Source organism: Cyanistes caeruleus, chromosome 1, assembly GCF_971803275.1.
Source record: "Cyanistes caeruleus chromosome 1, bCyaCae1.hap1.1, whole genome shotgun sequence".
In the NCBI taxonomy this organism is placed as follows: Eukaryota; Metazoa; Chordata; class Aves; order Passeriformes; family Paridae; genus Cyanistes; species Cyanistes caeruleus.
In genome coordinates this window covers 22,707,571-22,734,038 of record NC_141701.1, presented here as the reverse complement: position 1 = coordinate 22,734,038, position 26,468 = coordinate 22,707,571, and the positions used below count along the sequence as shown (strand labels likewise).

At 42.9% G+C, this 26,468-nt stretch overlaps 2 protein-coding genes, 1 long non-coding RNA gene and 1 other non-coding gene across 24 annotated transcripts in view; 1 reads left to right on the top strand and 3 right to left on the bottom strand.

Annotated features, from left to right (window-relative positions):
- MATN2 (matrilin 2) overlaps window positions 1–12,381 on the top strand; it is a 69,686-nt gene extending 57,305 nt beyond the window's left edge. For 9 of the 19 annotated variants that reach the window (XM_086881881.1, XM_086881824.1, XM_086881772.1 and 6 more), the window contains 6 exons: window positions 1,447–1,860; window positions 4,346–4,498; window positions 8,518–8,589; window positions 9,119–9,223; window positions 9,466–9,561; window positions 12,044–12,381. In XM_086881881.1, the coding sequence (XP_086738007.1) occupies window positions 1,447–1,860; window positions 4,346–4,498; window positions 8,518–8,589; window positions 9,119–9,223; window positions 9,466–9,561; window positions 12,044–12,096 (893 nt within the window). In that variant the 3' untranslated portion in view covers window positions 12,097–12,381. Of the gene's footprint in view, window positions 1–1,446; window positions 1,861–4,345; window positions 4,499–8,517; window positions 8,590–9,118; window positions 9,224–9,465; window positions 9,592–10,350 lie in introns of all 19 variants that reach the window. The other 10 variants (XM_086881894.1, XM_086881788.1, XM_086881798.1 and 7 more) reach the window with 3 other exon arrangements.
- Window positions 12,382–13,310: 929 nt separating this feature from the next.
- On the bottom strand, window positions 13,311–17,453 carry RPL30 (ribosomal protein L30). 2 transcript variants are annotated; one of them, XM_086881922.1, is made up of 5 exons: window positions 17,169–17,453; window positions 17,017–17,067; window positions 15,974–16,119; window positions 14,731–14,861; window positions 13,311–13,478 (listed from the first exon to the last, which is right to left on the bottom strand). In XM_086881922.1, exons 2-5 carry the CDS (start codon window positions 17,035–17,037, stop codon window positions 13,429–13,431), a joined length of 348 nt encoding a protein of 115 aa, XP_086738048.1. In that variant the 5' UTR covers window positions 17,038–17,067; window positions 17,169–17,453; the 3' UTR covers window positions 13,311–13,428. The 2 variants fall into 2 exon arrangements, with proteins under 2 accessions (XP_086738048.1, XP_086738056.1); XM_086881930.1 differs by having other exon boundaries at window positions 17,180–17,248.
- Window positions 13,712–13,846, bottom strand: LOC111924805 (small nucleolar RNA SNORA72). Its single transcript, XR_002861855.1, has one exon. It is a non-coding gene; the product is annotated as a small nucleolar RNA SNORA72 (small nucleolar RNA).
- A 2,101-nt stretch (window positions 17,454–19,554) lies between the features above and the next one.
- On the bottom strand, window positions 19,555–26,314 carry LOC147655372 (uncharacterized). Of its 2 annotated transcripts, XR_015284782.1 has the most exons (4): window positions 25,608–26,314; window positions 24,722–24,793; window positions 21,670–21,797; window positions 19,555–20,965 (listed from the first exon to the last, which is right to left on the bottom strand). It is a non-coding gene; the product is annotated as an uncharacterized LOC147655372 (long non-coding RNA). The 2 variants fall into 2 exon arrangements; XR_015284783.1 differs by lacking the exon at window positions 19,555–20,965 and having other exon boundaries at window positions 21,183–24,512; window positions 26,000–26,183.
- Between the last annotated feature and the right edge of the window lie 154 nt (window positions 26,315–26,468).

Sequence of the window (26,468 nt, the reverse complement as noted above, 5' to 3'; positions counted from 1 at the left end):
CTTAATACTTGGAGGAGAAATTCTATTGGAACTCAGTAAAAATATTTATTCTGCCAAAAACGGATGCCTTAGTTGAGGAGACTGTGATTACCAAAAGAACAGTAACAAGTTCTGGCTGTTCTCAATCCTAATTGACACCATGCACCATGAACTGCTGCCCTTTCTTGACTTATGCAGTAGTATTGAGTGGTTCTGATATATATATATATATATATATATATTCATTACATTTTCATCACCTTAGTATAAGTGAGGTGTCTTTTTCTCAGTTGACTGCAAAAAAAGAATTCTTGAGCAGTTTTAAAATATTTTTTAGGAAGGAAAGTCCAGGCTTTAAAGCTGAAAACCCCTTATTTGTACATTGACTTGGTAACAAGCATCTCTAGTAATTTCTGCAGAGTAATTTCTGCTGCACGATTCTCTTTTGTGTACTGCTACAGAATTCTCCCTGTACAAAGATCAGAGATGAGTGGAGGTCAAAGTTTATTTGGTCCAGACTATGTAAGAAGCTCTTACATTCCTTAGTATGGCGTATTTGCCCTGGAAGCTACATTGACCCAATAGGAGCTGAGCACATCTGCAGCTATCCTTTGCACAAAGCACACTAATCTCTGCCTGCTGAAGGCAATTCCTTCCCAGAATAAAAAAAACACCAAACATACCAAAACAACCCACCTGGCAGAAGCAGTCTGCAGCTTGGGAGACATTCTCCAATCTCTAAATTCCCTCACCTCATTATTGATGCCCAGTGCCTACAAACTACTTTGATTTTTGTATATGCATTTGCTAAAGAGTATGGGAAATACAAATTTTACAAATTTGCCTGTCTTCTGACAAACTCCCAGCTCTAATGGGTAAACCAGAAAAGATTAATTGCAGCAATACATAAGTCTCCTAGTTACAAAATTGGTAGACACTTAAAAGCAAAAAAGCCCTTATCTAGCCAATTCTGATTCTCTCAATAATTAAATAGTTTTAAAACTATTCTATAACTCCTGCAGCACAAATGCAGCTTCAATGATTCTCTTCCATGTCTCTCAGTGCTGACAAATTTGACAAATGCAAAGTTAGCATTCTTCTCTGGAAGAAAATGATGGCAACTCTATCTATGTTCTAGATATGTTCTTGAGTTCTCTCCACTTAAGAGTAATTCTTAACATTTGCTGATTGTTTCTGCATTTTTTAAGAGTTCTGATATTCTGCAAAGCAGATTATGTCTCAGTAAATATTCACTGTAGTTATAATTTTGTTAAATTCTCAGTCATAGGCCCACTCTTAGCTTTTGAGACAGACTGTACACAACATCTCCAAACACAATGGCACAGTAGGACAAGCCAGGAACAGGGTACTTTAGATGATCCCTGAGTTTTTGCCAGAATACCTGGCTCCGTTCCCAGCCTTGTGGAGTTTTTTCTTGATCTGTACGCTCTGCTCCTCATTTCACAGGATGCACTGAAGGCCCAATTGACCTGGTGTTTGTGATTGATGGATCAAAAAGTCTTGGAGAAGATAATTTTGAAATTGTAAAACAGTTTGTCTCAGGAATCTTGGATACACTTGAGATTTCACCCAAAGCTGCTCGAGTTGGTTTGCTTCAGTATTCCACTGAGGTTCGTACAGAGTTTACATTAAGGCAGTTCAGCTCAGCCAAAGACATGAAGAAAGCTGTGTCACAAATGAAATACATGGGCCGAGGTTCCATGACAGGACTGGCACTGAGGCAAATGTCTGAGAGGAGCTTCACAGAGACAGAAGGAGCAAGACCACCTTCAGCAAATGTCCCTCGAATCGCCATTGTGTTTACAGATGGACGGGCCCAGGATGAAGTGTCTGAGTGGGCTACCAGGGCAAAGCAACGTGGTAAGTGGAGATGTTTCTGATGTCTCATTCTAAAAGGCAAATATTGTTAAAGATGTAGTAACAGTCTGGGTGTGCTCATCGAGAGTGTTTGCCAAAACAGCCTGGCCAGCACAGTGACCACTGTCCTGCACATCAGCTCTTTGTGTTCACAACATCAGATCTTTGTGTTCACAAGAGCCTCTGCTGCCAGGCATGTGCATCATCCCCAGAGCAGGACCCGGACCCATGGGGAGTATCTCACCACAGGTAGTGGTGTCACCCGCCTGGCATGTCCTGAGTGTCCTGAACTTATCTCTAAGGGTGGACATTCACTACAGAGATCTGGGAACACTGGGAACTTCATCAAAAATTCTAGGAAAACAATAAAAGAAACCCCAAGCTGTCTCTTCAAAATACAGTGACCTATTCTTGTGAGAAATACTATGGTAATAATTTGCTATATTTTTGTTTACAGGGTATATTCTTTATTTTTAACCAGTTTTATAGTGCTAAGCATATTCAGGAAGGAAGATGACTCTTTTTCAGAGAATATAGCTATAGTACTCTCTGGCTTACTATTACTACATGCCTATATGCTGAAATGTGACAAAAAAATGGTGATTTTTAACTTCTAATATGTTTGGGCAGACATCCATCCTTTAGGACACCTGTACCACAAATCAGAAGCATTTAATCTGCTTAGCAGAGTCAACTAAAAAAATTTCAAAACTTCTCAGAAACAAAACAATCCCTCTTTTCTTTGCAAAAATTTTTATTTTATGAGAAACTGCTTTAAAAACCATGGCTAATGGGCCACAACAAGAGGAAAATAGCCAGATTTTAAAAGATTTTGCACATCTATTCTTCTGTGCTTGTTTTATTGATTTGACATATTAATCAGAATTTGATACAGGATTAGTAGAGTATTGATCAGGATCAATATCTCTCTGTAAGGAGAGAAGGGAAGAACATCCAAGGATATGAGAAGGGCACGTGCTAACAAGAGTGCCATTACAATGAAAGATAAAGTGGTTTTAAAATAATTTTTAAAACCCCAAATATTTACAGGCTTACTAGTGACATGAAACTACATGAAGGATTTACAGAAGAAGGAAGGAAGTACAAACCAGCTTTCTTAAGTTTTCATTGCCAAATGAAACCTCAGCTCTGGACTCCTTGCACTGATTCTGCAATGCTATAAAGCCAAACCCATCCCTTGTGTAGCAGCATAACCAAGAGTAATGCTCAATATGAAATGGACCTTGACTACTTTATCACTGATATCCCCAAGTCTTTAAACAGCAATAACTTCAGCATGATTGGTGCATTCATTAAATCGAATCAGCTTCACACTTTCCTTTCCTGCAATGGTAGGCAGATTCATTAAGAAAAGTAAGGAGATACTTACATTAAGTAAAAACTTGGAAAATGCACATTTTGTGGTATCACCAGGTCCATGATTCTTCAGCAAAAAGGTTAAAAGTTGCAGTTCAGTGAGTGTGCAGCAGTTATCACCTCATGTTAAATAAAGATATCAAACATCCTCATCCCAATTTTTATCTGAAGCCAACCAGAAAGGCAGCTTCTTCTCTTGAGTCATAGAAGAGCTGTGCAGCTTATAGCTGTACTATGAATCACAAATTAAGTACTCGCTGTGGACACTTTCCAAGCCAGAACTGGTATAAAGAGAAATGTTGTATCAGATCGTATGCTTACAAGCATAAAAACATAACTGCTGAAAAAGAGATTATTGAAGATCTTTATGTTTTGTATTTATTGTTTGTTTAAAATCTATCTGGTGAGAGAGCTGTGAACCACTTTCTCCTTCCCTGCTTCAAGAGTTAAGAAAACTACACATCTTCACTTACCTTTTCCCAAGCAACTCACTGCGGAAATGCTTGTCCTGAGTATCCCTGTTGTAAGGCTTTTTCTTTTCTAGCCCCAGCAATTCATTGTTTTCCCATTCTTACCCTCCTAAGTGGGCCTTCCAGCCTGTTAGTGCCCCTTGGAGAGCAAGAATCAAGTCTCAATGTGCTCTGAGGATTTCAATGAAACACCAAAGTATTTTTCTGAAAAATTACTCCATCTTTCAGGATTCTGCCCCATTTTCTAATATGTAACAGGTTTTCCCATCAGCCCAGTAATCACCTGCATTGCATATACCCTACAGACACACACAAACCAGGGACTTGCAGTGCAATTGTGAGGCCTGAATTGTGCAAGTCTCTTAGATTGTTTGTAATACTTTTTCTGGGACCATTTACTATCAGTAGTGGCTAGGCAAGTGTCATCTCTTTAACAAAACCTGTAGGTCAAATTACAGCAAACAAGTTTATGCAAATCTCCCAGTAATTAAAGCATATTAAGCCTCTTCACTGATTTTGAAGTTACATAGAATATACATTTATTGGGCCCTACCTTTCTCTCATATTTTCTTTTCGTGGTCGAACAAGTGCTTAGAATTAGAACTGCTAAAGTAAGTATGTGCAATTTCTTTTGAAACCAGGTATAATCATCTATGCCATTGGAATAGGAAAAGCAATTGAGGAAGAACTGCTGGAAATTGCTTCTGAGCCATCATATAAACATCTCTTCTATGCTGAGGATTTCACAGCTCTGGAAGACATAAGTGAAGAGCTAAGAGCCCAAATCTGTGAAGGTAACAAAATTCCATTTTCTTTGAGATAGAAGTGAATGTGCTGCTTTTTGGCTTTTTCTGCCCTTTAATACATGAAGAATATATACTATTAATCTATCACTGGGTAAATGTAATCATCTTCCCTTTATTTTCATGAAGGCTGCATAAGATGTACAATTCTATGCCTAGAAAAATGAATTGCTTCTTCTCTTTTCTATTTCTACAGTCAGGTAGAAATAGAAATCTACATGCAATGCACACACACACACCACCCCCCCACCCCAAATAAACATGATCTATTTCATTTGGAATGTGGGAAAATAAACAGGGATTTGTTATACCTTAATTAGAATTAAAAAAAATCCTAAGAGCAGCAGCAAAAACCCAAACCACAGCAAAATAAATTGTCAAGAGCTGTTGTGTGTATTTATAGAAAACTAAAAATATTTCATTGAACATGCACAGCTATAAAGAGTGGATTTCATTTATGAATAAGCTCTGAGTCTTGCTACACAAATGTGGAAGGTTTGTTTCAGAAAGCACGCTTCTTCATTCTGGAACAGCTTGTATATAAACATTCCCAGATGAAGTTTTGCAGGGGGAAGGGAGAATCTGAGCTGAGATGAAAGCTATAGAGCCAGAGAGAGGACAGCATCTCTCCCACTCATACATTCCCAAGATTCAGTATTTTTTTGTAGATTCAAACTGGTATCAGAAGCAAAATTCAGAAATAACACGTGGAATGATATTAGTCATAGGACTAGAATTGTGCAAAATTAATTATTTAATTTTCACTAGCTTTTATCTGGTTTGGTTTTTTCTTGGAATTAAAGGCAAACAGCCTTTTTTTTTTTTTCCTTTAACATAACATTATTGTATAAAATTAGCTGCAGGATATTTCTTTATACAGATCTCAAGGAAGAATCTGTAAAAAAGACTTTGAGGATGTTTCTTAGCTTGCATACTCTTTGTCCTTCAGTCCTAAGAAGTCCTAGTTTCATCTTTCTGAAATACTAAATACTATGATAATATGAAACCAAGTCAGTTCAATTAACCTTATTAAGCAGATAATCTTCCAATGACAGCATGTCATCTTAAAAGCTTTTGGAGATGCCAAAGCCAAAACTATCTGGCAGCCAGGACAATAATTCTCACTCATTAGCAAAGCCCAGTATAATAAATCCCACTGAGCAGCAAACCCTAGAGCTCAGTGATGGAAATGCATCCTTCAGATATCCACAACAGTGGTTAGCAATCACCATTTTTATTCCTTTTAACTACATTATTTACAATATTAAAAAAATAAGTAAATCCTGCCCCTTTGTGGCCGTTTCTTGTCTACACCTCTGGTAACTGGGCAGCACTGGTGCTTCAGCTTCTGTCCTCCCCCTCTCTCAACAACGGGCAATGAGTGCCTCATACCTGTGAACTGAGGACTGACCCAGCCTTGTTTTTGGACACTCCAGGACTACCTATTACTCATCAACTCACTCCACCAGAAATTCAGCCTCCAAACCTGTTACACAATCTGAAAGTTCATTTTTGAAATTCCTTCTGTTGCATACAGCGCAATTTTTCTCCTCCATTCCAATAATAATGACTTTTATCTTTACTCCAGCTTAGGTTCTTAGCTGAGATCTTCTGAGGCTCCAGCTTGTAGGACAGTAGGAGATCCTGTCCTCATGGACTCCACTGACAGAGCCTCTCATCCCTAGTCCCAGCTGTGGATGCACTGCATGTTTCCAACTACAGTAGAAGCCCTCCAAATGTTTTTTTGGGGTCAGGCTTTTTTCTTTTATTCTGCAAGAAAGCATCTGCCTTGTAAAATAGTCGCTGATTACTATTAATTATTCTTGATGACTAGTAGTAAAGGTAAAAAAAAAGAAGGTTTTTTTTTTTCTCTTGCCTCTTATTAAGAAGAATTCATTTGGAAGGTTCTCATTCATTGCCTTGGTTAATGTTAATTTCTCATCTGACTGGAAGCACTAACGAGGCTCCAGCAATGTCATACATAATACACACTCTCTATGATTGCAGATGCAGCCCTGTTCTGAGCATGTGCATTGTGGGAGCTTTTAATTACATGGTCATATACTATTTTTGTCACAAAACCCCAGCCCTGATCATATGACAGTACTCAGCAGCCAGCTGGTTAACATTCTGTTCTCCTTCCAAATTGTGTATCATTATCAGTTCAGCAAATATTCAGACACCGCTTTCGATGACACTTTCTCACAGGCTCCTCCTAACAAATTACTTGTGTTTTTTTACAAAACTGAAAACTAAAAATGAACATCCAACCTCAGCATTGGTCCCCAGCAAATTTATTCATTGCACCGACTTCACCAAGAGATTCAGGATGATCAGCCTCTGTCACTACTTATGTGTTTATTCAGCTTCACAGAGGCAATGAATCAGAAATCTTAGAGCCCCAACTAGTTTCTGAAGCCTGAAGTGGAGTTTCTGAAATGCCAAATTCCTATTCCAAACTGGAAACCTCCTGCCAGACCTCTACCAGTGCATTTATCCTTTTTCTGTCTCTAATTATGTGTCCACACCAGCCTTGTGTCCAAAGCTCAAACATTTTAGGTCAGTTTCTCTGCCCTTCCTAAACAACCCCTTCATTAGCTTGCAGCTCCTGAACAAGTCATTACCCAGGGTCAAACATTCAAGATTCATCTTACCTGCTCTATCTTTCCTACAACAGAAATCTTCACCATCCTTGCTCCCACTGGATCATTCTTCAGCTAGAGTCTGCTTTTCATCTGTTTCATTCCCCTGTGATCTCATCCCACACCTCTCTGCTCTGAACTCTTCTCCAAAATCTGAGCTCCTTCCAGCAGCTGGGTCCCATGCAGACTCAGGTATCCATATCTACCTATATCTATTTCTATATATAAATACTGTAGTTCTGCTGCCTGATATCTGGTCTCATGCAACCACTCACCTGTTCTTCCCTGATATTCATCCTCAGTAATTCCAACCTCCACTCAAGAGGGCTTCATCTCCTTCCCAGTGCAATTTAGCACAGCTGTTTATTATTGTGCATCTCTCCAAACTGACTAAACCAGCAGGGGACCCCAATAGTTATAGCAAATCTAGATGTCACAGAAGCATCTTCCAGCTCCCTACTGCATCTTCATGGCCTATCAGGTGAGTTTGCGCCGTCACCTTTTACCCCATGCACTCACTTTCAGGGAAGGAGCTCTGGGTTCCAGAGGAGGGAGTGTGTCCCAGATGCTCCATGCACCCTGGCATCATCGGTCACGTCGTGCAGTTGTTAAATACCTGCTCTTTAGCTCTTCTGGGCCATGGAGGGCTCCGGAGTCAGTCAGTCGGAGGCGAGGTGCTCATTCCCTGTTGAAGGACCCGTGCCCAAGAAGCCGCAGCTGCCTCCACACTGCCCTCTGGCGGCAAGAAACGGGCAGGGCACACAATGGATGAGGCTCTACCTCAAAAAACAGGTTTCTGTTTCCTCCCAATCTCTTGACTAAAAAGATCGGGGTGTAGACTCTGAAATAAATCCTCACTGTGCTTCATGAATTAGAAACGTGTATTTTTGCTTATAACTGTAGTGTATCAAATGGACTCTGGGGCACCCTTCTCACCTAGAAAGCTCCCAACTCTCTGATCAACATTTCCTATTATAAAGAAGAAAACATAAGGACAGGAAGAAACTTTTTCTTTCTCCAGGCAATATTCTTATTCAGTTCATTCCAAAGGACGATGGATAATGAAACATTAAAGAATTTTCACTATAGGATGCAAAGTAGATTGCTGGCATTTCAGATTGCTTCACTATTATTAAATACTCACTTCTGGTTTTGGAGGAGTTCCTCTGATAGTCTGAGTTGAAGGGCAAGCCCTGGAGTTACCATCAACACTGGACTTCTAAATTGCACAGGTATGAGGCATTCTCCAGGTGTTACAAGAGACAAACACCAAATTACTGGCAAGAAACATCTCCAATTCTAGGGAATGTGAACATTTTTATTGCTCCTTTTGTGATATCATTTCCTTTGGCAATTTCTATCTACCAGCCTTGAAAGAGTCACATCACCAGCAGGATGCATCATCTGGGAGGCTTCATAAGACTGGTCCACAGCCTTCAGGTTGGCTGGTTTAGCTCAAGTGTCCTCTCCTTCTGCCTTTTCATGCTTAATTTCTTCTGTAGAGAACTGTCACAATTCAGCTAAAATGGTTCATCCCATGTCCCTGCCTCCTTGCCTCTCCAAGTCACCCTACTTTCTGCAATATGAAAAATGGAGATTCACTGTAACAAAAGCATGGCTGCATGCTTCTTACATCATCTGCATGAAATACTTCATGGGGAAGGTTGTATTTCAACACTGTGCTTGACACTTTAAGCATGTTCAGCTTTCAATTGCTTCTGTTTCTCACAGGAACCTTCACAATTCCCTTTCAGTTCTGCAACACAGAACTTAAATCATGTATACAGTAAACACAGCCTAACAGCTTGGTTCCTTCACATCTTTGTATCCCTAGTCCTTTCCTTGAATGATCCTCACTACAGTTAGTGAGATTACTTACTAATTAAGGAGAACTCAGTGCATGTGAGTAGGAAAGAAAAAGTATAATTTAATGGGTCTGATTTTTAGATTTTTGGGGGATTTCCTGCAGGACCTGAATCAACCACAATAACCATCACAGATGTCATTGACTGTCCACATCTTGCAGTACACCACAAGTATCTTTTTGAAGACAGTCACGTTCACTCAACAACAGGTAATTGGGTTACCTTTGTTTAGAATAACCCAGACTGTTCTTTGAACATAGAAGACTACACACTGTACTATTTTCCAGTACCAGCAGAATCTGCCGCAGGGCGTTCCTTTGGTTGTTGACCTGCTTTGAGAACAGGAAGCCATATTGAAGCTGCTCTGCATTTACAATTGCTTGTCATTTCGTCCCCATCCAATTCAATTTACTCAACATTCAGCCTATGTTTAAATGTTTCTATTTTTCAGCAAAAGCCTCAAAAGATAATGACCAGTGCAAATGTGAAAACCTTGTAACATTCCAGAACTATGCAACCAGTCAAGTAAGAAAACTCACCCAGCGATATATCCTTTCTGAGTAACTGTTTCTTACAGGTAAGATAAGAAAGGCAGCTTAAACAAACTAATTTTTGCAACTGCCTCCACAGCTAAAATCAGTTTATTGTAATAATAATCTAAACCATATAATAGTTAGTTTCCAAGAAGCAAGGCCTTTAACTTTTAATCTGCTTTTCCTTCATAGAAGGGACCAAAATATTAGTAAGGATCTTGAATTTTAATAACCCCTTAGAGTAAACACCTTAAGGAACAGCAAAGAAACAACTGGTCATATTCAAGACTAACATGCTTTGCATCTTCAGATGCTACTGAAATAGTATTACTGGCTACAGGTGTCAGAGTACAGGAGATGCTTCCCTGCTGAACTGCTTGGTGAGGCACCATATGCAGTGAGTCATTTAAAATCATACTCTAGATGCAGAGGAAATCAGAGGACTTAGGTTTGGTTAATCTTGCATTAAAAGAAATGCATACAAAACTTAGCAAAGTGCAGATAAGCAGCTTCTGCCACCCAGTTAGTCTGTTTATTTCAAGGCAGCTGCTAGTGCAGCAGCCTTTATGCTGCCTGTAACATCCACATCTCAGGAAACAGCAGCAAACTGGCAATACAACCCGTCATGTACTATTTATGCAGCAAATTCTTATTTTCTTCATCAAAGTTGCTTCTGATCAAACAGTAAGAAGACATCACATCTTAGACTTGAGTTGCGTAACTGTGTGCAAGAGCAGTAAGCATTTATTCTCTGCACAGAAGAGTGCAGTGATACCAGCAGCTCATCACTGCACACTTCCTAGACAGGAACAGCTTCAGACTGTGAAGTCTGTCCAGAGGAAGGCAGGCAGAGCCCTCGGTGGCTGGTAACCTGATGCAGAACACTGCCTACCCGTTCAGACCTTCCCAGCAACAGCCAACCTCTCTCACCTACCCAAGTGAATCCTTTGGCAGAGACTTTAAGGAATTATGTTCTTATCACTTGATTAAATTACTCCATGCAAAGCAGATTTTCATAAAGGAGGAGAAAGCCATCATATAATGTTATTGCTGTGTGTTTCAAATGTTCATCAACATACAGGACTTCTCCAAACAACTTTGGAGAAAAATTTCTAAGTCATTTCCCACATCCTTAAGTGTTATATGGCATGCAGTGTTCCAACCTACATGCTGACAAGAAAGGACACCAACTCTTGCCCTTTCAGCTCTTCACCGCAGTCCTCTGCAGCTGGGCTATGAGGAACTCTGAGCTTACTCAGAATCAAAGAATTTAGTTGCTAAGCCTAGCAACATGTGTTTTTCCTTTACCATTTGAGCAGGCAACCCTGTGATTTTTACTCGAATGGCTCAAGGTGATAGTTGAGTGAAGTTTCACTGCTTCAACTTTGCCTCTCTGAACACTTGAAAAATATGGCTGTTGAAGAAAATGGAGTTCACATGGTGCTCATATGCACAGAGTAACCTTGCTGCAGCAGACAGATGAGAAATTACCAAACACAATGTCCAGGCAGACCCACAGAAGCAGGATATCCACTCTTTCTCTGTACTAGCAACAGATTCTCCTGATGTTGATGGGGGGGACACAGTACACATGGCTGTTCTGTCCAAAGTCAAGAGGCCAAATTCAATTTGCCTGTCTGCACTAAAAAATTCCTAACAGCAATGTGTCAAAGATCCCAATTTATATGCCCAGTTCTCCATCTTCCCTTGTGCAAGACCTTAAAATGTTAAAATCAAGACCCTAGTCAAACAAGCAAGGAGTGGGGTGTAGCAAATTCATCCTTCTGAGGTAGATCTCAGAGCCTCCAGATCTCACTTAATGCTAGGCCTCCTCTTCCTCTCAGCTTCCCCCGGCTGCCTTTCCATAGCACACAGAGAGAAGTGCTGAAGTAAGTAGTACTGGTCCAACCTCTTCCTGCAGGAGACAGCATTCCTGCCAACTGGAAGTGCTTATCAGGAAAGGGATGCTGTGCACTACTTTGTATTTTTATAGCATCTTACTGGAAATGGAACCAGCCCTATGGAGTTTGTTGTGCTCTACTCCACATTTGTCAGGAAACCACTGTCACAACTGTGGACAGGAAGAGATCATGAGGAGCAGACAGCCTTACTGGGGTCTCAGAGCCCTATAGTTTTATAATCCACTGTTAGATACCCAGTTTTCCATATGGTTAAGTGAAACATTTTCTAAACAGCATTAACTAGATAAATATTTACCCTTCCTTTAAAATAGAGAAAATAAACCAATTTGTAGAAACAGCCTTTTTAATAAGCTGCAGTCTGAACTCCATGTAAAGGTATGCCTTTTAAGGAATGGGGGTTTCACACAGCTTTCTCAACTCAGCTGATCAAATCTGAAGAAAATACAGGGGAACACTGAATGAGAAACTACTGGAAGAGGAACAAGAGAATGTTTATGGACCAGAGCAATCAGGTAGCTGACTTTTTCTATTAATGCCTCCTATCAGAAACTCTCTTTCCTTAACTTTTATCTACTGGAAGAAATGACGAAGAGAATGGAAGACTTGGAAAACAGGCTAAAATACTGATCAGAATTTTAAGTGTACACTACACTGTATATTTATACATTCAAACTTGTCAGAGCTATTTTCTTAAACTAGTTCAAAGTAAAATAACATCTTTGTGCCTGAAGTGGAAAAGACTCTTTTGGATCCTTGCATTTATATGCCATGTGTTGTCTTGCATTGATTGCAGATAAGAAATGTTGAATATTTTATATAAACAATTTAGTAACTAGCAAAAGTTCTAATTAAGCAGAACAACTGAAATAAGCTATGCAAAATAATAAAATGGTGTTATTTTTTGAAATGAAACCTCCATGTTTTGAAGTATTTTTAGGGTATGAATTTACTTAGCTTGCTTTTATGTATTTCACTCCTCCACTCTTAGTATTTTAAGCACACAGTCTGTCTATGTGTATGTGTATATATATATATAGTTCTATGTATACAGACAGATATAGAACAAGTGGGACCATTTTATAACAGAAGTAGTTGCAGCAGGACTTAAGTGATCTCAGACAAGCCAATGAGTGTGCACAGATACACAATATCAAGCTTTGAAAAGTACCCTGTGCTTTAGCAGTTTCAAATTCTGCAAGATTACAGGTACATTCTGATTTTCATTAAGTGTTTGCTTTTACCATGTCAGAAAATCATTGGTACCTCAATTAACAATCCCTAATAAGGAACATCCTGTAGCCACGGAGTCACACAAAACAGGCACAAATCTCTAAGATACTGATGTTCTCAGCAATTATGACTTGAGAACACCAGCTCATCTGCCTCTAATATCTTCAGAAAATTAAAATGAAGGCTACTGATTTAAAAATAGCTTTGTGAAGTTCACTGGTATTTTACTGAAAACCTATGTTACACATCTAGAAGCTATATCCTGTTTGTCTTTTTACAGATATGTACTCTTGGAAGGAAAGCAAAAAGGGAATAACACACATTATTACTTGATTCACTTGGTAAAAACTGTGAATTATTTTAATTCAAGTAAACCTTTAGTGTTCCCCACCAACATCCCAAATTTGCAACTGTCTCTCATGTTATACCTTGTGCTTGCATTAGCACTCCAAAAGCAAACACTAAGGAAGCCCTAGCCCACTGGAATTTGTCACAACACTTGCCATGATCAACCCTTCCTTCACTTACCTCCCAAGATCCACAATGCCACAGAAAGAAAGGAAAATTTTGCCATGTGAAGGTTATTTCTAACAGAACAGGAAACACAGCAGTGGTAATGAATCTTCATTTATATAGTCTGTTCCCTAAAACCAACAAAGTTATAATACAAATTTTTCTTTAAAGAAAACTGTAACCAGTTTTATTGTAGAAATAACACCTTTATAGCATTTACTTCTCACTGGTTTGTTCTGGCATGCTTCTAATGATGTCAGAGTCACCTGTAAAACAAAAATGGATTGTTATAAGAGGACCCACAGAAGAATGTTTTTAGGAATAAAAATAAGAAAAAAAACCCAATCCATAAAATCACCACAGAGATTCTAAAAAAAGAAAACAACCCGAAAGCAACAGACTGCTTACCAAAAAAAAGCAAATAATTCTGATAAAATTGATAAAAATACTTGTAACTGTGTCTTTCTAATCCAAATACAGTATTTTCCAGTAATTATGCACCTGTCACCAGCATTTACAAAGCCAGGACTAAAACAACAAAGTAGTCCTGGAGGACACAATGCATAGTTTTACTATAGCGAATGTCTAGCCTCCCCTGATCACAGAAATATCAGGACAGCGAGAATATTCGCATTGTTAGCTACAGAGCATTAGGATTTACTTGCAGCTCCCACCCCACCCAAAACCAAACCTAAAAGTGGCATTTTGAAAATTAAGTTTACAGCTACTATTTGAATACAAGCAAACTTAATAAAGTTTTCTGAAGAAGTAGGAAATTCAAATCATTGGGACTTGAGGAACAGTTGGTTAAAGTTATTACAGAAATCATTGAACCTATGTGCATGCATTCTGGTCAACAAACAGAACAAGGGATTGATTCTGCTTTTAAAACATTCTGGACAGAGGATGTTAAGTCACCTACTTAGCATTCTATGTAAGGAATTTGAGCAACTCTCTGGGACAAAAACTGTTACCAAACCATAGTAATTACATAAAAACACAGTTTTAAAATAGTGTTTAATATGATTTTCATTTCCTTGATGAATATCCATCTGCCTATTGGTTATTTCTCTATATACTATTCTGGAAAGCAGGGCAAGTCACAATCCTTTGTCTCATATTAAGAACAGTCAAACAGGGCTGTTGTAAACATGATGTTGTGCAAGCTCATGTCCTAGCCGATGGGTTCAGAAACAGATCCTGTACAATTGTGCCCCAGACACTGAAACCTCCCTACAGACTGACAAGTAGATAAAATGCTCACAGGGCTCAGCAATATAAGAGCTATGTGCAAGAGAAGCAGCATTCCTACCAAGTTCACAAAAGAAAAAAAGTCCTACTAGGACTCACAAAAGAACAGGATCTTGGTCAGAGGAAATTTCAAGTGTTAAAATGGAAAAGGGTAGTGAAGTGTGTCATCACTTCTGCTCATTCCTTGCTCAGTGCTGCTACTCACAGGAGAAAGGCGGATCCACAGACACCTCCTCATTTGATCCCTACACTGCAGGAAGGAATTACCTGGGTCAATGATGGCCAGTGTGCACACTCTGTAGTATTTTCCACATGCTGTGCCCAACTCAATGTTGTTCCCACTATAATGATGGACGCCGGTCTTGGCAAGCATAGCGTAGTACTCAATCTCTGATTTTCTGAAATCAAAAAACTGGGTGTCAACAAGACTCAAACAATTCTGACCAACTGCAATACAGGAAGAGCAGCTTTAACTCCTAGCACACTTAAACCTTAAGACACTTTTCCTTCCCATCCAGAAAAACAGCCGTTTTTTGTGAGGCAAAATCACTTCAGGGTTGTGGCTCAGGAACCTTTATTTAGATGTCTGCTGAAGGTTTGTAAAGGCTTTCCTTCAGGAGACTGGTACTCCTTCAGGTACAGCCTTCAGCCTCCTACACAGGCTCATTTCTACACGGTAGAAGGACTCAGCACCTGCAGATCTCTGAAAGGCCACAGGAGCTGTGCCGAAGTGCACAAACTAAGAGAATTAATGTTGATGGCCCTTGGTGGCCAGATGCTGAACAGAGAGACACAGTTGCTGCAGCTGAGAAATGAACCATGTATTTTAATTTAAAATAAAAAGTCCATCTATACTGCCCTCTGGCTCCCACTATGAAGTTCTAGCAGTCAATGCTGTTTCCCAAGCATTTTGGGATCCCCATTAATATCAGGGACTGCTTCCCACTGTAAGAGTCCTGCTATTCCTCAAGTATCTAATTTCTGGATTTCACATTTACATTTTCTTGAGACTGTCAATATCCCTTGACAACAAAAAGGGCCCAGATATTCAGTGAGGAAAATGTCATGTTATTAGTACAGATTATACTCTCAAAAAAGCAGTTTCACTGGCCAGGACCCCAACTTTTTAACTAACTTTGACAAATTTTGTGTGCTTCAAATATTTTAAATCAGTTATCAGTTTTCCTAGCTGTAAAATTATTTTCCAATACACTACTTTAGAAAAACATGAGAATTCAGCTCCATTACACTCTTAGTGAAAGTTATCAAATGTGAAAACCTTCCAATACTTTTTCTAGTGCAAACTCCTTGAATTAGACCTGGAAGCACTTTAACACTTCTAGACTTGAAATCATTGCACAGCAAACTACCTATCACTTTTATTTCAGAGCACACTAGAACATGCCAGCAAAGCCCTCTGTATTAAGTCTCTGGAGCAATTAGTGTGAAACACACACTGCATTTGGACAAAGAACCCATCTCAGAACTGTTCTCTCACACATCTGCTTACCTCAAAGCAGGACAGTTGTTGGCGAGGATGACCAACTTGGCTTTGCCCTGACGAATCATTTTCAGGGTCTGTTTGTACCCAAGCACATATTTGCCACTTTTCATAACCAGCTGAAGCCTGGAGTTGATGGACTCCAGGGACTTTTTCTGAAAAAGATGTAGAAAAGCATCAATCATTGTGTTACTTCATACTTTTCAAACAATGGAGAACCTAATAGAGACATTTCGAATATATGCATTTTTCATAATCTCCCTATAATCTGAAATACGGAATAAGAAAGGCCAGTCAGTTACCTGAGTGTAAGAAAGCTTATGGATAGGGGCATTGCTGATACTGTGTTTTCACGAGTTCAGAAAGTTCTCTCTTACCCCCGTATCTCTCAATAGGAAAATCTATGTCAAACCACTGTTGCTGCTGTCTACATAAATCAGTGACATCTCCGTGTATCTGACAAGCTCTTATCAAGCTCAGCTAGCCAAGGCTAAGTAAATACCACTTCTGCCTTGCAAATCTAAGCCAGGCTTATAGTCTGTCTCTCCTCAAGGCACACACTGACAACATTACATGGGCAGCAGAAAGAAGTAATTCTGTGCAATATCGAACTCATATTACAACAGGAAAGCGTGATGCTCATGACAACAGGTTAGGTGCATTTGACAGACGAAATCACCACCTCTGAGCAAGAAACCCAGATCCGTCAGAGCCACTCTAAGAGAAAGGCCCGAACATGTCAGGAAAGGTAAAACCTGAACACCACCCACACTAGGACCTCGGCACCACTTCTCCCTCCCTGCAGCCATCTCAGGAGCTCTGCAAGCACCCCAAAACATCGCACGGGGGAAACCCGAGGACACCGAGCCCAGCGGGAGGAGGCCGAGGGGCGCGGCCAGTGGCAGGAGGGCACGATCCGAGCTCTGAAGGCCGCGCGGGGCTGCGCCCAGGGGACCTCCCCCCCCACAACCCGGCACTCCCGACCGCCAACCCAGGCCATGCCGGGGTCCTCCCGCCGCCCCACGGCGCTGCCCGGCCCCGCTCCCACTCACCGTCTTCTTCGCGGCCACCATGTTGCTGCCTCGCGCGGGGTCGGGTGCTAACTGGAACACAGGGGGATGTAGGGGAGTGGTCAGAACCCGGCAGCAGAACCCGGTAGCAGCTCCCGGAGCGGCCCGCGCGCCCCCGGCCCGGCCCCGCTCACCGCAGACGCACCGCCAAGATGGCCGGCCCGCCAGAAAAGAGCGAGCTAACACGAGGCACCGCCTGAAGCCGGCAGCAGTTCTCGCGAGAGTCAATGCACCCGGCCCACGGCGGCGGGACGGGACGGGGCCGTGCCCTGCGTGGGCGGGGCCACACTGAGTGGGGGCGGGTCGCGGCTGATGTGGGCGGGGTCTGGCTGAATGACGTGCGGGGCTCGGCGGGACGTGGGCGGGGCCTGGGCCAGGGGCGGGCGCGGCTGAGGGGCGGGCGCGGCTGAGGGGCCTCCTCCCTCGTTCCGCAGAGGAGCTTTGAAGGCGTGTTGAACATTACAGCCTCGCGGGAGGCTTCAGGAGCTGATGCGGGAGGAGCCGTAGCGGCCTGAACCTCCCATCACGGAATCACAGAATGGCCTGGATTGTTAGGGACCTTAAAGCTCATCTAGTTCCAGCCCTGCTGCCGTGCCATTTTCTGCTAGAGCAGGTGTCCCAGAGCCCCATCCAACCTGGCCTTGAATACCTCGCAGGGACTGGGGGGCATCCATAGCACCTGTACCAGTGTCTTCACCACCCTCACAGTAAAGAGCTTCTTCCCAATATCTAATGTAAACCTACTCTCTTTCTGTTTGAAGCCATTCCCCTTTCTCCTGTCACTACCACTACATGCTCTTGTAAAAAAAAGTCCCTCTCCATCTGTCGTGTAGGTTCCCTTCAGGCCACAATCAGGTCATCCCAAAGCCTTTTCCAGATTGAACAATCCCAATTCTCTCAGCCTTTCCTAATAGGAGAGGCGCTCCACCCCCTAATCATCTTGGTGGCTTCCTCTGGACTCGGTCCAACAAGTCGATGTCCTTCCTGTGCTGGAGACTCCAGAGATGAACACAGTACTTCAGGCCGTGTCACCAGAACAGTGTCCCTGGGGACTGTCACTTCTGACACAGGGCTGATGGGGAAAATTACGGGATGGAGAAAATAAATCTCTTGGGCACTGCAAGGCACCAGCACAGGGGACACATGTGGTGGTGTGCCCCTGTGTCCCCGCTGTCCGCACTGTGCACACTGCCTCGCTAACGCAGCAGCACCTGCCTTCTGTCCTGCACGACAGCCCCTCGCAGGCCCCCAATTCTGCATGAACGGCCTGTCCCGATGGGATACAGCCCCGAGCCCGAGCAGACACACAGGCTTCTTGCGTGAAACCAGCCACTGAGCTTGGGAATAGAGTTGGGCCCAGTGCTGCCTGTGTTAGCAGGTTCAGCTTTGGGCACCCTCAGTGCAGCTCCCAAGTTCGCTGGGGTGATGATTCTACACTCCCAGCAGCTGTGCATTGTCCTTAGCCCATCCCTAAGCTGCTGGGTCCATATCTGTGCCAGAGCAACAGGAAAACTTCCTCCTGCCCCCCATGCAGGAGGGAGTCTGGAAACCACCAGCTTGAAAACTATCTCACTGAGGACACACACGCTGCATAGTTTGGGACTGGGGCCACGACATGAGGCTGCCATTTTCAGGCTGAGGGCATTTGTTCTCAGACCCACAGTGCTGTCCATCCTAGAGCAAGCACCCCAGGCGGGCACAGGGAGGAGCAGAGTGCAGCAGCAGCTCAGCTGGTGCCAGCAGGGATGAGCAGTGCAGATGTTCTGAGTTTGAGTTGTGGAGGTTGCCTGTGACATCCCCTAGAGGATGCTCAGGGGTCCAGCCACAGGACAAGAAGTTTGCTGCTGGTATGACATTATGCTCTTAAGACGCTGCACCAGAAAGGCATCACAGGGTGTACCTTTCTTATGAAATTACAAACATAGGAGCTTTGCTAGACTTGCCCAGGTTAGCAGAAGCTTGAGAAAGTGTTGTGCTTGTTGGGTTTAGGAAGCGTGATGCCTTTATCAATATGAAATATGGAGCAACAAACTAAAAAGCCAAGACAAAACATATTGTATTCACTCATTCTAGTATGCTTATATTAATAGATATTATTTCAAATAAGGGAAATAATTTATAGCAATATATTGCTATGTCCTTCTCCTGGTATGGCTACCTCCATAGTAACTTTTTCTGATGTATGACCACAGACCTAACCAAAATATTTCCAACAGGATAACCTTCTCAGTGATAGGGAGCCTTTTGTCAAAATGCAAACCATCATCCCAATCATTTTTTTCTGGGTAACAACTTTGGGTTTAAACAGATCAGTTTAAGCATCTGAATTAACATCTAAACTTACATGGAGACGAAGGTATGTTGGAAAAAAAAGTTACCAAACTTAAGTGGAGCTGAAATATCACAAGTGAAATTCTGACATTGGTCCATCTCTAAAGGTAAAGTTCTCCAGGAATAATGTCTCTCTTAAGCACATAAATGATGCATGTAGTATATAAATAATAATATAAAAATGTTACATTTTGATGTGTCTATAGTCCAATTTCTTTTATTGAAAAAAAAATAATTTCTATCCCTTTACAGAGCATGGTTAAATCAATTTTGAAGTATACTTCAAACTTTTCTTTGGCAACTGAAAAGTAAACTCCATTCTATGTCTCTTCCTGTTGCTCTTTTTCCCCTTGTCCCAGCCCTCAGGTGCATTGCTGTTCTTCCCCATCAAACTGTGACTTTGCTTTTAGCTCTTTATACTTTCACTCGGTTGGTTGTGGTCTGGTGAAACATTCATCTTTCGTTCTTGTTGAAATTGCTGGCAAAGGAGTATAAAGCTCAGTGGGGCTCGTGAAGTCCTGGGTGCCGTTCCTTTTGCCTGTTCCGGGTTTTGTGTCACCTTGCAAAGTGCGGGAGGCGTGCATGGCTCCGGGAGAGGGACCTGTTTCCAACGGTACCCTTGGAGCCTCCACTCACCTTAGGAGAGAATAACTTTCCTTAGCTGTTTATAAAACTAGTTCTTTCCAGTAATGTGCTTTTTAAAAATCTCGGCATTTCCGAAAGAACTTTCTGACAGACACTTTTAGGATTAAACCCCAAATTCTGTCCCTAAATCTAGGTGGAATAAGGATTGGGTTGGGGGTGGTGGGAATACATGCAGAAATTGGCACTAATGTCTCTTCCCCCCCAGATCTCCCTTCTGTGAGAGCCTCTCCTGGGGATCTGTGGCCCATAAAATGTCCTTTATAAAGACAAATGGCCAGACCAAATCAGATGAAAATTACACTAGAAGAAAGAAAAGTCTTTGACCCCACTAAAATTCCTTAAACAATATTATACAGCCACTGTTTTGTTAGAAACAGAAGCCGGGAGTGGATGGGCCTTGTCAGCAGCTGTTTGAGAATTAAGGGATGGGGGAAGGCACATCAGGGAGAGTTTGGCTTCCAGGCACCCTGAGCACCCTCAGGGATCTTGAGCTCTCCTCCACAATGAGGCCATGATACAGCAGAAATAGAAGAAAGGCAGGGAAGCAGCAGTCTCTGTCTCCCACAAACAAGTCTCAAGATGGAGCAACCCAGGGAGCGGCTGGCAACCTCAGGAAAAGCAGCGTTACCTCTGCCAGCACTAACAGCAGGCACTGTGGTCTCATCCAGCCCCCATGCCTGCCCCAGCACGCTTAGCCAGGGAGGTCAGTCCTTCTCGGACTGGGTCAGGTGTTACTCTGGCTCTGGGGCTCTGCGGGCTGGTGCTCAGTTTGGCAGTGAAGATGAGCATGCAGGGAATGCAGAGTACTTGGGAAAAGCAGGTCCACTCCTCACCCTGCCCTAACTCTGTGCTTGCCTGGTGAGAGGGCGGGAGCAGGGTTGCCAACAGAGAGGGAGAACTTCATCCAGAGAGCAGTGGTCTTGAAATTCTTTCATCACTTTTCCCCACTAAAATGCTGACAAGGTTGTGTAAGAAAGCACCAGTTAGAGGTATGAAGAGGTAGCAGAGTCACAGCACTGTGAGAAAAGTCACTGGTGAAACACTGACCTATCCCAAAAATTAGAAAGCAACTTCATCTTTTTGGGTGAATGAAATCAACTCAGTGTATTTAAAATTAAAGTCAGGGTGATGCCTTGTTGGGATTAATTAAAAACAGAGGCCAGACAAAATTTAGGGAATAAAAAGTGATTGTATTTATTGAAGGACCTTCAGGTACACTTTGGGCAGACAAAGCCCACCCAGGGGCAACACCCAAAAAAATGGACAATGGGTCATGAATTTTCATACTTTTATAAGTTTGGTCCATTTTCATATTGGGGGTTAATCTTCAATTGCAGGTAATTCAGGTAATGAAGTAATTTACCCCAAGTTTTCTCCACCCCCAACTCTCTTTTATTTTACATTTTTCAGGGCCTGAGACAGAAAGGTGTCCTTGGTTCCCAGGCCTAGAGAGGGTTTGTTTTGTCTGACCAAAATGGGAAAGCTGCACCTAACACTCTATATGGAGTTTAGATTTATACACTAAATAATTGCAGGATTACAAATATATGAAAAGTATAAAAGATAAAATCCTAAAGCATCAAGGGACTATCCTGTAGCAGCACTGACACCAATGCCAGTGTATCAGCAAACAGGCTGTGCTGGCAGGGTTACACGTACCTGAGGACAAACAAGCAAATTCATGGAACTGGCCAGAATCACCTGTGGAGTCTCTTGCAGCAGTTTGGCTGCAAGGAATCAGCACTGGACATAGTGAATATGTGGGCTCATCCAAGCAGCATACATTTCTGCAGAGAAATCCCAAAGCAACTTCTTCTCTGTGTTACAGAACCCCAAGAACTGCCCCTCCCCAAATGCCGTGGTAAGAACATCATCAGCTTTTTTCATTACTCATCGGAAAATCCAGTGAACAGTAAAATGAGGTACTAAAAAAACAGGTATGTGTGCTAATGATGTATGCTGTTGTTGACAGTGTATAGTTAACTGAGAGAAAAAGTTGGAAAGAAGAGAACAACAAGAAAAAATCATTCTGAAGTCTGAAAAATGGGCAGTATGTGGCCACCCTATGAAACAGTCTGGGATGGATCATTCTGTTAAATTCTCTGAACTTCTGAGGTCTTTATAAGGCTGGAGTGGCAGCACTGCTGATCCTGAGAGAAAGTGGGGATCACTCTGGCAGCCAGGGATGCAGAGGAACATCTGGAGCTGTACCCCTGCTTAGCCCCTTCCCCTGAGAGTCAGAAGGAAATGTGTAGAACTCAGGACTTGCTCCTTGTCAGAGCTGCCAGGTGCCTGAGGTGGTAACAGGTACTGACCCATTATCAGGAAAGCAGCAGTAAATGTGTGATGTGACTTGGAGGGATTTCAAATTGTAGCCTCTGCTGAAGCTGCTGCAAGAGGGACAGTGTGTCTATAGCCATCCTTCAGGTGCCACAGGTTATATGCTAACCCTGAATGATGAGATCCAATTTAAAAAAGGAGACTGATCTTTTGACAAGCTAGGCCTATATCTTATTTTACCAATATGAATAAACCATGCTATTTTTATAGGATGAAAATATGCAAAAATACAGTCCTGCTTTGATTTATCGTCTGGTCAAATCTGCACAATTACACAACAATGTTGTGTGAACACCTGCAGCCATTATTCTCTAGTTTTGCACATCAGGGCTATTAAAAGTGGCAGATTATGTTCCTTGATAATCATTGTATTTACAGCAAATGCAAACATGTTAATCTGATTTTCACAGGGTCACGCACTGAACTATCCCCTGTATTGTCAGGCAGACAAATGCAGCTCTTTGTTTCAGATCACTGGAAATGTAGAGTCCCAGTAAGGCACAGGTCCACTAGATCTGAATTAAAACATTTCCTCAGCCACCCTTGAAGCTGCTTTACTATGAGAAAGGAAGGAAAGAAAGAAAGGAGTTGTGGAGGAAAATGGGTCAAATGCAGAAAGGCTGTCTTGTTAAGGAACAGGGACAAACCTTGAGGTTAAATACTATCTGTCATGAATACCTGAATGTCTGCAGACCTGGATAGCTTTTCAGCCAGTAAAAGCATTCTAATACATACATAGATATATACATGTATAAATACATACATTTGTATACCTATATGTGTAGCCAGCTTAAATCCAGTGCCAGTACAATGAGAAACTGCATTTTCTAAGGGACAAATTGTGCAGAAATCCACAGGTGTGGATTTCTAAAGATAGTAATTAGTTTGATGATAAAATCTTCAGATTGCCTCCTTTCCAGCAAATTACAAGGCATGTACTAGGAGCTAAGTTTCAAGGTCATTGCCATCCCAGGCCAAACAGAAATAGCTGTTTCAGAAGGCAGGTCTCTGAAGTTCATAAATCAGCATGGCAGAACAGCCTTCGATGTACCTACAAATTTTGGATCAGTGGAACATTTGGCCTGAATTACTTGACACAACAATTTAGGATATTTTATTACTTGTTTAGGTACTGGTTGTTCTGTACACAACAGCCAAAGGGCTGGGAAGAGAAGTCACAAAAAAATAAAACTCTTGATTAATACACTCTTTTGAGAAGTCACTATGATTTATTTGAAAAGTCTCAAGATTTGGGACTGTCAGAAAATAGATATAAATTTAATAGCTGCAGCAGGAATAATATCTAAAATACACAAAAATCTTAGCAGCTAGTGAGCTCTGGAATGAGTGCAACAAGTTTGCTCATATAGTACTGGCCTGGAGAATTTAATGATTATCAGGGCCTTAGAGAAATCTCTGTCAAGTTTGTTTTTAGCTGATTGTATATAAGAGGTCATAGGTGTTTGTTGCTTTACCTCTGGATATATATCTGTCCCTGAATACTCATAGTTTACATTTAATTTTCCCAGCTTGTATTCCTGAATAAAATAACTAGTTCAATATAATTGTTTACTTCATTTACTCTTAAAGGTTTGGGTTGTTTTGGGGGTTTTTTTAGCTACTTTGGTACTGCCTTCATTTGGGGAAATACCAGGGTGGTACCTTGGATTAGAGAAGGCAGAGAGTCTGTGGAGAGGTGCCCTGCTGAGGGGAAGGGATGGAAAACCTACCAAGGATTTTTCATCTGCCAACATCATGCTGCAGTCACTGTATCGCTTGCATGAATTTCTTTGTGACTCTGTACAAGCTGTGTACAATGCCGTACTCCCAGAAGGTAGGACAGGGGCAGAGAGGCAGCCTGCATTTATCCCGGGGAAATGTGTTGGTGCTGAGTGCTCCGCAGAGGGCGCACGGTGTCCTGGCCTGCCCTGGTCCGTGGCAATCCGGCTGAAACGCTGAGGTGCAGCCCTGTCCCGGCGTGGCCCTGCCCCTGTCCTGCTCCAGCACTGGCTATGGTATGTCCAGCCTTCCTGCTGAAAAGATCCAACTGCTCCTTCATGCAGGAGGAGGGAAGACCATGACATTGTTACTTTGTGATCGTGGGAGTCACCTGCCAAACGGCCCTCGGGTTCTCATTTCTATTTCTGTATCCTATCCAAGGCCTGTTTAAAGAAGATGAAATACAGAGCAAACCCCGGTGAGCCTTGCTGCCAGTACACACTGTCTCATATTCCCTCTCTCTGGCCTTGCAAACCTAGAATTCCTTTCTCTGCTGTTTAAGTAAGCTGCACTCTGCAGGACACCCTTTGGTTAGGACAGGGAGGGAAGCAGGTACAAAGCTCTGCAGGCCAGAGAATGAACTGAATGTTACCTTTCCTTTTTTATTTTCCTCAGTGCCCAGTGTTTGATGAGTCCTGGTGGCCCATCCTCCTTACTTTGTTCTCTGAAAGATCACGGAAGAAAGGTGGGATGTCAGGTATGTTTCCTGGCATGTCAGTACTCAGCTGTCAGTACCCCTCCACAGCCACAGTCACTTCTATTTCCTGTCAGAGCAGTGGGATGCCTGGGTGTCTTCATCTGTGCTGTACAGGGAATCCCCATTTGCTGCCTAGGGAACTGACCTTGTTCCCACCACAGCAGTCAGGGCTTCACACCAGCAGCAGGAATGTTAAATATATCTGAAATTAATTTTTAAGTTGCTAAGCCCTTTGTTGCACTTCTACTTTTGTTGTCACACAGCAACATGTTTTGCTAATCCTAAAGTTACCAGCATTTCAGCATCTAGTGTCTCACAGAAATATTATATTTAGCTACAGAGAAATCTATAGAGCCTACAGTGGATTTTTTTTTTTTTTCTGATATTTTTTAAAAGCATCCTGAAAATTAACTCAAACTGAGGAAGCAGAAACTATTGCAAGAATTATTTGAGTTATTGCTACTGTTCTATCTTGGCTGTGGAACATCACAAACCCTGGACAAATGTCCAAATACAATATAGTTTGTCTGAATAAATTTCTAGGTGGATAAAAGATGTTCACTATGAAAAAATGTTCATTTAGAAGAACATATGATTACTCTAAATTTGACATAATCAAATATGTCTTGGGTGCAAAAAATATATTATCTGCTTATGCAAGCAAATGTGTGGTAAAGATGCTTCATTTTTATTCTCTGGGAAGCTTTTAGGCCACCTCAACTTTCCTGGACATCTGCTGATTTGCGTATAAGCAAATATAAAAATATTATCTTTATTTTACCTTTCAGGCTGATGGTAAGGATGTTACAGGTGGCCGCTGAACCCAGAGGGCTCTGTAAACCAGGGATTCCTTTTTGCCTCCGAGCTGCTGGGTCCGTCTGTCGCAGTGCCAGGGATGCACCCTGCAGCTGCTCCTGCGCGCAGGGAGGGCCGGCAGCGGGGCTGCGGCTCCGGTGTGTGCGAGCACAGCCCCCGGGATGCCCATTCCTCACCCAGGCAGTGCAGATAACCCAGCCCTGCGGCTCCTCTCCCCGGGTCCGGGCTGGGGGTCCCGAAACAAACCCCACACCCTCAGTCTCTGGTTCACAAGCTCAGCCACACTCAAGGACCGCCAAACATCGGCGCGGCCTCCAAGTCCGCCTAACACCCCTGCCCAGGCCCGGACCCTCTTACCCGGACTACGGATCTCCTCTACTCGACGCTATCGTGTCTCAAAGCTTGCTGGCGAGGTTTACGTGCACACCCCCAGGGTTAAACTGGACCTGCAGTCCCTTCCCGCCTGCTGCCACTCACACCTTGTGGCACCCTCACACAGCGCAGAAATCCGCCCCGGGGCAGGGACGGCGCGGCGGTGGCCAGGGCTGAGCGGCAGGGCAGGATTTAAGGCTCCATCGCCGGGGCCGCCCCGCCGGCCCCGGCTCCGTAGGTCGGTGCTGCCCGGTGGCCGCACCAGCTGCGCTCCGACCCGACCCGGCCCGGCCCGGCCCGGCCCGACCTGACCCGACCCGGCCCGACCCGGCCCGACCCGGCCCGACCCCGCCCGGCCGTCGGCAGCGGCTGCAGAGCCCGCCGGCCCCGCCATGGGCTGCTCCAGCAGCGCCCGCAGCCGCCCCCAGGAGCCGCCGCCGCTGCCGGGTGAGCG